The sequence below is a fragment of the Lytechinus variegatus genome, chromosome 10, assembly GCF_018143015.1.
Source record: "Lytechinus variegatus isolate NC3 chromosome 10, Lvar_3.0, whole genome shotgun sequence".
Taxonomy (NCBI): domain Eukaryota; kingdom Metazoa; phylum Echinodermata; class Echinoidea; order Temnopleuroida; family Toxopneustidae; genus Lytechinus; species Lytechinus variegatus.
In genome coordinates, this window is record NC_054749.1 from 24,751,978 (window position 1) to 24,764,304 (window position 12,327).

Here is a 12,327-nt window from a genome sequence, read left to right on the forward strand (position 1 = left end):
TACAAGGTTGAAATTTGTCCCTTCAATGATTCTTTTAATCATTGCAAGAACAAGACGTCACCTCTATGAACTTTGGTCTTGATACCTACGTGTTTCTACAGGGAATCGTTAAAAATGGTTAATTTTTTCCGGAATAGAAAAAATCACCTTTAAACCAGGCTGTTGCTACAGAGCGAGCGGAAATGAGAAATTCAACCTATGACCTAGCAAAGCATTGTGGTATGTCAGCTGGCAAGATCTAAAAGGCCAGAACGTGCAAATATACTGCGAAATTGCACTTCCTGGTTCATGCACTTCTGCCAGATATGATACGCTTTTTCGCCATGTGTTTCTACAGAAAGGTAAAAATGGACTAACACAGCGGCAATAACAACCCCCCAGAGATGGTTATGAGAAACTGTATTTTGCGCGATGCGGTTTATCAATAAACCGCATCTCGTCTGTTTCTACAGGGTAGTTTTACGGAATTCTGGATACTTTGGGTAATACCATTTAATGATTTTATGAAGAAACACGCCGATAAACAAACATGATCAAAGTTTGAAGTTAAAATATCAAACATTTCTTCAGTTATCGTGATGAGAGTAGGAAGATCATAAATCACAATGCCTCCAGCAAACCACCTACTTTGGGCGAGGGCGTAATAATGTATTCCCTTACTTTTCTCTCAATGCCAGTGTTTCTAAATGGATCTTAGAAGCCTGATCCAACTTCTCGGCACTGGCATAGTGAACAGCCAGTTTGGTTTGAAGCTCACAGTACGAGTTCAGAGCATCAACGCTGTTCTCAATATCAGCATCTGTGTACTGGCTTTTCTGTATTAAAACAATACAAAGAGAAATAAAAATAGTCAAATGTAGCTACAGTGGTGACTATACAAGAGAAATACACTTGGAAGCTACAATGTCAATGGATTTTGTGGCTATTTTTCATCTCCCAAATATTTATTTAATGTAGGTGCCAGATAAGAGTAAAATTTGAAGTAAAACTTTCAGGTGTATCTACTAAAATATACTCTTTAAATGTCCTATTATCCTAACCGAAACAGTTCTCAGGCAGACAAATTCATAAGTCGTAATAAACTGGAAAAGAAAACAACACTTTTGGGGGAATCAGAAAGGCTTTAAGAACCCCAAATAGCGATTAAACCATTGTCTCTGGGGCATTCCATGCTATATGAATGAAGCAGTGATTGAAATAAAGGATCACTGATGTGGGTTATGATTAGCAATGAAGAGAAGTCTTGTTGTCCTGAAAAGGTTTAAGAACAACATAAGGCTGACATATCATGCATTACAAACAAACAAAATTCTCCAAATTTAAGAATACGAAATGCTCACATGCATATTTAAGGCTCTTAGAAGCATTGGCTCCATGGATGAACTGTAACCTGCGTCAGTTAAGAAGTCAGTCAAGCTCACAAGCAGTGGAATCAACTAAAATAAGAAATCATTCAAATGGAAAGAGAAAAATAATCATAATCAATTCTAATTCTCATTTGAACATCACTGATAAAAAGGATATGAAAGTGCAAAGAGCGACCCCAAATTTCTAGTCACGAGCTGTACTGCACTGAAAGAACTCTGATTTTGTAATGAGTAAGAAAAACGGTAATCAAATTAATTTTGTGAATATGACAAGTAAAAAAATGAAGAGCTACATATGTCTCCTTGAAAGGGCTAATTTCACAATCTGTACTGTATTACATAATGTAAGTTTACCATATCAAAATGTTTCCCTACCAACAGTTACAAGTTTGGGCTAAAAAATAAGGGATATTTAAAAAAAAAAGAGTTGATTTCATGTAGGATTGCACATAAATTCATATTGCATTTTGCAAATGGTATATTATGACACAACACTGTTCTGTAATAACAAATTAAGCAGACATTAGTGGTCAGTATAAGTCCAACATATCAAGCCCCATGCATGGATATGGACAAAAAATATCATACTGAAATAAAATCATGTTCAATGGCTTACAATATAAATTGTAAGTTCCCTTTCCATTTCTATGCTAAATCATAAATTGTATAATCTTATTATTAAATACCAAGTCGAAAACAATACAATCTAATGACAAATTGTAGAGCTAACAAAGAGAGATATGATCTTTGATTGCACTTATCATGCATAACCTAACCTGTTGAGCTGGAGGTTTTCCAGCGTCCCCACCCCTCCCTACTTTCTCATTCTCAAGATAGAGCAAGGTGACCTGATCATCGACCGCTGACAGGAGTCTCTCGATGATGGCATCCCCACTGAGGTTCGTGGTAGTCCAATAACTCATCAGATCATACTTGGTTTGGCCCCTTGGTAGAGAGATCACACAGAATGAAAAATCAAATTCAAAGTCCTGAATGCATGCTTATGGTTGGTTAAAGATCAAGTTGTGATCAGTTTTTGGAGTTGCATTTGATTCAACAATATTTACTGCAAAAGGCCCCTGATAGAAACAGGAGACCATATTTACATATCTTTAATTACTGCCTTTTAATTCTTTTCATCTTGCTTGAAGTATATGAAATACAGAGATGGAGAAATTATTTGCAAATCTGCACATTTGAAAGGAAAACTCTTTTTCATTGCATTGTCAAAGGATTTTAGGGATCATTTTCTTTTCAAATTGTTCTTGAGTAGAGAATGAAGTGTAGTGAGTCAATGAAGGCACTTTACAGATAACTCCCTGGTAAAATGCACATTGCATTCTAAACTTTTTTTCACCATGCTGTAGGATTTTAGAGCTCTGGATCTAAATTTATTTGGGCAACCACAAAATGTAGTACCTATGACCTGAATAGATTTGTGGGCAATCAAATATAAATCAGCTACTTTACGATATACTAACTCCTTGCGTGAAATTCAGAAAAACTTTTAATGTCAGAGTACATCAATATGAAGGATTATGAAATCATGCCTTCCCACTACAATGCATCTCTCCATAGCTCATGAATATGTCATGACTGATTTGCATAGTCCCATTTTCATTAAAAAGAAAAAACAATAATGGGTGATTTCAAGTCTGGTCTTGGCATTTGTGTTGGAAGCACAATTTGGATTGCTTCCCGAAAGCTTCAAAACCTATTCTGACTTATTCTGAGTAAAACTGGTCCAGATCAGGCATTATTGACATCTCAACAACTAGAGAGTGACTTTTCAGGACCATGTTCATTTTATGCTTGGTGTTATAATCGAATGAAAATTGACCAAACACCAACACCAAAAGGTCAACACTGAACTTGAAATCACCTAATGAGTCATTATGACTGCTTACTTTGAAAGAGTACAGAACATGTTCATGGAGGAAAGACATTCTACCAGTTCACCCAGCTGACCGGACTTCTCAAGTTGCCATGGTAACTCATCAGCGATGCGGCGAGGGACTGGTGTGTCAAACCTTTGATCCAGATCCTGATTTTAAAAAATGTTCATGTTTAGAAAAGGATAAATATAAATGCAATCATCTTAACCATTGAACAAGTGTGATAGTAGAACAATACATGCTTTCCATAACCTAGCTGTAGTTACCTTAGCCATATGGCTTCATGCTTGTAAGTACCCCTCCGTGTACTTTTTTTTCTTTTATTGCCTTGTCTTGTAATTCATGAAAATGTACTTATGACTGTTTTTGTATGTTTTATCAGTTCACATTTAATCTGAAAATGAAATGAGTTATAGTAACAGTGGAAAGGTCTTCTTTAATACTAATAGCATTAAAATCCAGTTAAGAACAGTTCAACCAGTTCATGAATCCTATCTAGCATGCAAAATTCTGAAAAAGTAGTCTATTAATCTAGACCCCTTCAATGACAGCAATTGTTTTCAACTTCTCTTTACAGCCTTCATGCCACTAATATAATTTCTAACAAGTGGAATGCCTCTGGCCGTCTCACCTGCATCACGCGGTTCAATATAGCAGCAGTGCTGAATTTGAAAACTACTCTAACTCGCACAAGATGTTCAGTGATACATGGTTACTCTTATGTCCACTTTTTATGAACGAGACCAATAAACTTACAGAGATATGATGGTTATTCAACAAAAAACCCCAACATGGCCAAAGTTCATTAACCTTACATGACCTTTCACCTTGATCATGGGACCTGAAACTCGCACAGGATGTTCAGTGATACTTGATTACTCTTATGTCCAAGTTTCATGAATCAGATCCATAAACTTTCAAAGTTATGATGGTAATTCAACAGACACATCCAATTTGGCCAAAGTTCATTGACCTTTGACCTTGGTCATGTGACCGGAAATGCGTGCAGGATGTTCAGTGATACTTGATTACTCTAATGTCCAAGTTTAACGAACTAGACCAATAAACTTTCAAGTTATGATGGGAATTCAACAGATACCCCCAATTCGGCCAAAGTTCATTGACCCTAAATGACCTTTGACCTTGGTCATGTGACATAAAACTCATGAAGGATGTTCAGTGATACTTGATTAACCTTATGTCCAAGTTTCATGAACTAGGTCCATATATTTTCTAAGTTATGATGACATTTCATAAACTTAACCTCAGGTTAAGATTTTGAAGTTGATTCCTCCAACATGGTCTAAGTTCATTGACCCTAAATGACCTTTGACCTTGATCATGTGACATGAAACTCTAATAGGATGTTCAGTAATACTTGATTAACCTTATGGCCAAGTTTCATGAACTAGGTCCATATACTTTCTAAGTTATGATGTCATTTCAAAAACTTAACCTCAGGTTAAGATTTGATGTTGACGCCGCCGTCGGAAAAGCGGCGCCTATAGTCTCACTCTGCTATGCAGGTGAGACAAAATGATTACATCATGCTTCTAAACATTCCTGTTCTTACTTGTTATCAAATGGTCATTGTGACTTAAATCAAATTCACATGAAATTTTCATTAAGAGTCCCCATCTTAGTAATAAAGAAGTACACATATGTCAGACTAGCGCTACAATACAGGAGCCGACTTTAGAGAACCCACTATCAGAACTCGTAGGAGGTTTTCTCTTCAATAACTAACCTTAAAAGTATTCATAAAGTGGTTTACGATTAGTTGTCTGTACGGCTTTTGACTCTCCAGGGTAGGACAGAAATGTCTCTCTACTGCGTCTGCTAATTCACTGTATCCAAGTCTACAATGAGAAAACAGGGGTAATGGGTAGGAGAATGTCATACTTCAATTCACTCGACAGTAGCAACCACACCCTAAACATTACGAAAATTTCCCGTTTGATTCTCGACCGCACTTCGGACTGCAAACTGCGGTCGTATACCCCATTTTTCGTTTGGAAAATCTCAAACAACATTTCCAACCCCGATAAACCCATCTTGGCCAGGTAATCCCCTTGTCTCACCACCACAGGCCAGCCAAACGAGCGTTGAGCCAAGGACGAAATGATAAACAGCTGTGCTATTACGTAAGACTTGTCTGCCTGTAGAAGGATCTTCGGAATGAAATTATTGTATTCGATATTAATCACGTTTTCAAAGGCATATTACATTCAGACATCCAATACTAGTTCATTTTCAATTTCGAACGAAGAAAATCGACCTCGAAATAAGGAAAGTAAGCGAATAAAAAAGAAAGAAAGAAAGGAAGAAAAAAGTTTCTATCAACGCGTGTATACATGGAACTCCATGCACTCACCAGAACTACACACATTGCAATCCATCGTGTGTGGCCCCCTGCTGTGACCGTTGATGCTGGGGTGTATTATCTTCGGACCGAGGTCAAGAAACAGGTGTTTCTATACTTAAATTTCATGCTTGAGGGCAATAGGGTTTGTAGAACTGGGAGAAGAGATTTGATAAGGGAAACTGGGGTATACTGCTCTTCAAAGCAAGATTTTCGTCATGAAGCCCAGCTCACACTGTGCGATTCATTGCCACACAAATTTCAAAGAAATTGTAATAACATATGAGATGAACATTCCAGCAAATGAAATCTTAGCAATCAGAGTTCGAATTAATGGTAAGAACTGCTGAAATCAAAATTCAGTCTCGTTCAAGCCTCCTGTAGGAACAAAAGCAAATTCAATTTCAAATCGTTATGATGTCACCATCCGCTCACGTACGTGCAAAGCGCCAACTTAATGTGTTCCGCCATCTTGCTTGTTGGTTGCCGATAAAATGCGCATTTTCAGATTTTTTTACGCTCAGTCATTATCCATGACTGAAACATTGACCAATCAAAAAATAAGATTCTATAAGAAATATGAATATTCATATACGAAAGTATAAACGTAGATAATTCAGTTTTATGTGAAATTTAAACACAATTCTTCAAAATTGGGTTAGTTTTATGTCTGTAAAATGACCCTTAAAACCAAAGTTTTTTTTCGAAAAAATAAGGGTTTTCCCAAGTTGTCATGGTAACATGGTCTGAATTAAAAAAGCTTAGCAAACACTTTATTTCAGTGATCGAGGATGTATTTGTTTACGGTATACGTCTACAAAAGTTATGACATTTTTTTCCAGACCATGGATGAACTTTCAAAAAGAGATATTTTAGGCAAGTTTTTATGATTTCCGGCAATTTTCTGACACAGGCATTTAGAAGACGTAATTTTTACAGAATTAGAAGAAGACATCATGGATTTTCCTAATTATCACGACGGATATGCAACTTACTTGTAAATAAATCAAACAAAGTCTATGATTCATTTTCGATAATTCAAAAAGAGACATTCAAGTCTCTGATTGAGAGCCGCAGATTGAACATTCGCACGGCGCAATGGTAACGTTTTCGCCGAATTCGTCGGGGCGAAAACACCAAGCGAGCCGTCCCACTCACCAGTCCCGAACGCTGCGCTGTATGTTTGATGATATATCTGGTGCCATTTCGTGCTTATAAATTTGTTTTTTCTACAATGCCACTATCTCATTAAAATTATTTGTCATGATAACATTTGAAATATTATCGTTTAATGGCCCAAAGGATCGACTGTAATAAAATACACTTTGAAATATTGTCAGAGAGTGAATAGTTAGGTGATGTTTATGGTCAGAATTTAGTCATGGCTTCGGGTGAACTTAAGCGAACACGGTCACTTGCTCACGGGGCGAGTCGGCCTGGCCCTTTGGTGGAAGGCCGTTAGGTGCAGTGCAGCAAGAGCAGAGTTGGGAGTTAAGTAAAAATACTTTGAAATAAGTAATCTGCAACTATTTTTTTGTCTTACTCTTATCCCTTTAGATTAATTAGATAAGAGATTAAAATTCTAAAAGTTTAAATCCAATTTTAGACAGTGGCATAACAAAGAGTGGTGCTTTATAATTATGGGGGGGGGGTCTTGCATGCCCCCAATTCAGAAAAAAGAGGAAAAGGAAAGATCAATCATGCGAAATTGTTCAATTGGATTTTTGTAACAAAAACATCAAAATTATGCTCAATTGCTCATGTCGGTTGCAACTTACTAAATACTTTTTAAATTTTGCCTGATCGATACACCATATCGTATATAACCCTTAATTTTTTTCGCTCGTTACGCCACTGATATAACAGCTAGTTTATGCCAACATTATTTGGTTGCGGGATCAAAGCATCAGCTATAGCTAAACATTTATACTTTATGCCTGTTCAACTTCAAATACAGATTTAGGCCTGCATTTACGAGATGTTTTTAAGATCTATGGGTGCCTTTATTATTTTCATTTTCAATTAAAACAATTATTAATTATGTATTAATTTAGTATTAACCTCCATGATACATTTTACTGTGTTAAATCATGCCATTTCTGTTATATTAAGCCCTTGTAAAAACATGCTCAGTAGCAGACCCCCCATATATAAACACAATAGAAATGTATATAAAATGAATTGACCCCCCCCCCCCCGCTTCCCTATCGAGGACAAAATGAAAAAAAAATCAAAATAATTGACCGCCCCCTTTGACGAGGCAGCTGTCGGTGGCATGATGTCTTTGACCTTTTTGCGTGTAAAAATAATACTGAAGAAATATAGGGGCACTCTAAGTGTCCCCCATGAAAATCGATCTGGATCTGCAAGTGCATGGGGCTGAGCCCTCTCCAATGTCATAGCTACACCATGGCTCCGTAACACAAAGATTAGCGATCAATTGCTAAATGAATTGGCTAATCAAGATCAATGTTACACGCGCATTTGTCGCAAAATACTGACTAAGAACCAATCAGAAGCGTTCTTTCATATTTGCTATTCATCGCAAACCTTTGTGTTACGGAGTCCATATCTTTACGTTCTAGCTCTCATATTTTTCAGCTCCCTGATTTTTTTGGAAGAAAAAAAAAACAAGGCGAAAGAAAAGAGTGAAATAAATCCAATACGATTAATCACAATTTGAGTTGTTTGAAAGAATTATACTTATCAGATAAACTGAATTAAATTCTACAATGATGAAGAATATTAAACAGCAATCTTGATAAATTCTGTTTTTTTTTTTTCAAAATCAGAACCAATTAACCTTTTTCTGATTTTTCTGTCACTTTCCACATTTTGAAGAAAAAAATTAAGTTGTTCATCGACGCCCTGTACTGCATGATGAAACTGTATCCCCACTGGGTCCTCTTAACTCCCCCCCCCTCTCCCCCCCATAAAGCGCCTTGCTCATTTCTCTTATCTCACCTTGACCTTAATTAGTTAATCTTAACGATTTGGCGGTACTGTCAAACGTGAGTGGTCGCCATCATAGCTTCATCCCTAACAAACACGGAACAAGCAATCACAACAATATTCTGTTGTTCGACCCAACATCATTCCGTTCAATACGCGTAAGGCCATACGTGGGCATGCACAAACAACGTGGGTTCTCAAAAACTGACCCGCGTTTGGACTGAAATTGTGATTAAAATAAAAATGTCATAAATATCACAAAAATATGGGTGTAATAACGGATATTTGATTAACGGAAAAACATCAATCGCTTATTCATAAGAATTCCGGAAAAGATTTGAACGAGGTTTTTATCAATGGTAATCAAGAGGAATTAGTGTATAGATGAATGGCGCTCAACGTTAGCCGGGTGAGGGCGCGCGCCAAATTTGGCCAGAATCTGGCAATATGGCGTCGCCCTTTAAGCTGACGTTGGGTCTATGGCTCGTGCACGTACGTGCGCTAGGACTTGAAGCCAATTTGGACTTTACTCCGACCACAAAGCAGAATTATGATTTTATTATCCAGAGCATAATGCCGAACTTCAATTGAAATAATTTTACCCCTTGGAACCTTCACATTTAATGCAAAATGCTATTTCATTAAAAAAAATTGTATCGCATCGGATCAGATAGTGTGCACTTGGCTTAATGCACAGCATATCAATATCGTGCATAACTTAGGAACTGCTGAAAGTGAGCAATTTTATAAGGGCAAGTCCATCCCAAACAACTAAGTGATTTGAATTAATCAAGAAAAATCAAATAAGCATAACATTGAAAATTGAAATAAAATTTAAATAAATACAGTTACATTTTAAAGCAAAATATATTTCCATAACATATAAATCCTGGACTTTATGCGATGAATGAATCAGTGATGTCACATACTAATACTTGGTTGGTGGTTGGCTCTGCAACGTTATTACCGACCGAAATCATTGATGATTTAGTATACCTTTCCATTAACATATCATCAATGATACATGTGTTAGAGATTTTTTATTAAATAGTTAATGGCTATGCCTACCTGTTCAGTCCTTCTGCCTCTAAAAGGGAATCATCCATAGAGAGAGGACCATTCCTTTTTTGTCGGTTTCACTATAGACTTAAATTCATTCTCCAAGCTTACCTGTAAAGCCCTTCTGCTTCTAACAGGAAATCATCCATAGCAAAGTAAAGTGCAGACCATTCCTTATTGGTCGGTTTCACCATAGATTTTAACTCATTCTCAGAAAGTCCACGATGTGCGAGAAGCAGGCAGCACAAGACCTGTGAAAAGTTTATAAATGAATTTAAAAAAAATCTGTGAATTTCAATTTGCTAATGAGTAAACAGTAGGCATTTTGGTTGTATTTAATTATTAACAATTCTAGAAAATACATGTACGCCCATTTGATCCATGTATGTAGGATGTTCTAGAGATGATTTAGTGTCTCTAACGTCTATCACAAGTTGTAATGCTATCAAATTATCAAGCCAGTTTAGGAAATAAATTGAACGAATTAAAGTGAATGCTCACACAAAGGAGTTTTTAACTTTCTGTACTGTGATTGCAATTGATTTCCTGAATCGAACATAACTGTTGGGCCTGTATTCTCAACTCAGGTTTAAAGGGGAATCCAACCCAAATAAAAACTTGTTTTTATAAGGAAAAGAAAAATCAGATAAGTTGATAGCTGAAAGTTTGAATATTGGACAAACAACAAGAAAGTTAAGAATTTTTAAAAGTTGTAAATATTGGTAATCACTATACCCATGGAGACTTCAAATTGGCCACATATGGAATGTCATAGTGATGTAAGACAAGGACTACTCTTCCATGTACTCCAATGCATATTATGGCTAAATTATCATTTTTCCCACAAGTTTTATTTCAAATTATATTTTTCTGTCATGAGGACATTAAACAATATATTACCTGGGTTATATTTAGATTACAGCCCCAGGGTAATGGGTACTTGGGAGAAAACCACAAATCCCTGATAATAAAGTACATGGCCTATGGGAAAGTTGTCCTTGCCCCTTGTCATAATTTACTTACCTAGTTGCCAAATTTGAAATCTACATAGTATTAGTGATCTCAATTTTAAAACAGCAATAACTTTCTTGTTGCTTGTCCGATTTCTTTCAAACTTTCACCATTCTGTTTAATTTATTTTTCTCCTTCCCAACACACCATTTTATGGCCAAGGCTGGATTCCCCTTTAAATTAAACCCTGGTTTAAAGTTGTGGTTTAACTATGGAGAGCCAATTGGAGCACAAATCCCTAACAGTACACATTAAATTTATTAACTCATAATGACATCCAAATTGTTCATAATTGTCTGGGAATGATAACTGAAGTAATTTTCTTCATTATGAAAGCAAAATGAAATAGTAAACTTAATAAATATACAATATAAACATAATTTTTGAACTTGTGGCTCCCCATAATTTTAGCACAGAATTTAAACCTGACTTTGGAATACATGAGCTGTAATATTTATTAATTTACATACCTCTTTCACGAGGTGCTTCCCTTCAGGATTGTAGTCTCTTTCAAGCCTCTCCAAGAATTTTACAAACAAATCCACAGTGCTATAATAGAGAAGCAAGTACTGTATGAATATGATGAAGAATTTGTCATGTACCTATTACATATCTGCAATTCTGCATGCACAAAATAAATGGCAATACTGACTATGAATAACTATTTTCCATTAAAAAATATCCCTTTCCTTGTAAACAAATTCTCAAAAATATATTTCTTTCAAATTTAGTGATCACTTGAAACAGGAGAAAGAAATGTAAATGTAAAGGGTGAGATAATAAGAAAAGGTGGATAGCCAGAAAGAGAAAGATGATAAAAGTGGATAAAAGAGCAGTTGATAAAAGAAGCAAAAAGAAAAGAATGGTAAAGGATCATATTAAAACTAAACAAAAACAATAAAAAAAGAACATTGAACAACAGTTTTGTATAATAACATTGAAACAAGTTAGTCAGATTTACAATTTACAAAAACAAAGAATAAAAAGCAAGAAAGATATTATCACCTTTTGGATGTTAGTAGGGTGTCAATAAACTCATCAAGTTCAAAGAATGAACCAAAACTACACAACTCCTGAAAATCAAAAGTGAATGAAACGGTGAACAACGTGCAATCCTGTTATGATGGTACATGTACGTACAGTGAGGTGCAAGGACATTGATTTCCCATATAAAAAATTTTTTTAAATTGTGTTTTCCTTTTTTCTAAGAACATGCAATTCTGTTTTAAACTTGATCTAAAATGGAAATTTTGCTTTGTTATGGAAAATTTACCAAGTAAAAACATAAATTCCATTTTGCAAAGGTAAAATCAATGAAGTTTTACATGAAAGTAAAGAATCAAACAGTTTATCCATTTTGGTTCACCAATGAAATGAAATCACTGTCCCTACATTTTATCTCAAACTTATTCATTGAATAACCTCTTGGTTAACACTTAGCTTTTTCATCATAATTGGGACATGCCCATTTCATTCAATACCCAATAGATCTAACACCACTGGTATATATGGGGCCTCATGATGAAAGAGATACAATCCAACGCAACTCCAAAAACATAACTTGAATTTCAACCAATCAGAGGCATGCATATGGGACTTTGCCTTAATTTTTTTTTCAAACACAGTTTTCATACCTACTCAAATTCCACTGCAAGTAGAGTTCTTTAATGTTGTTAATTTC

General features: G+C 35.7%; 1 protein-coding gene across 1 annotated transcript in view; it reads right to left on the reverse strand.

Annotated features, from left to right (window-relative positions):
* The window catches only part of LOC121422351 (TPR repeat-containing protein DDB_G0287407-like), a 63,797-nt gene that overhangs the window by 23,686 nt on the left and 27,784 nt on the right, over positions 1-12,327 (reverse strand). Inside the window, exons 9-16 of the mRNA XM_041617339.1 lie at positions 11,652-11,719; positions 11,117-11,195; positions 9,747-9,886; positions 5,010-5,121; positions 3,275-3,411; positions 2,144-2,312; positions 1,341-1,436; positions 661-815 (exon numbers count right to left, since the gene is read on the reverse strand). Of these exons, the coding sequence (XP_041473273.1) occupies positions 661-815; positions 1,341-1,436; positions 2,144-2,312; positions 3,275-3,411; positions 5,010-5,121; positions 9,747-9,886; positions 11,117-11,195; positions 11,652-11,719 (956 nt within the window). The remainder of the gene's footprint in view (positions 1-660; positions 816-1,340; positions 1,437-2,143; positions 2,313-3,274; positions 3,412-5,009; positions 5,122-9,746; positions 9,887-11,116; positions 11,196-11,651; positions 11,720-12,327) is intronic.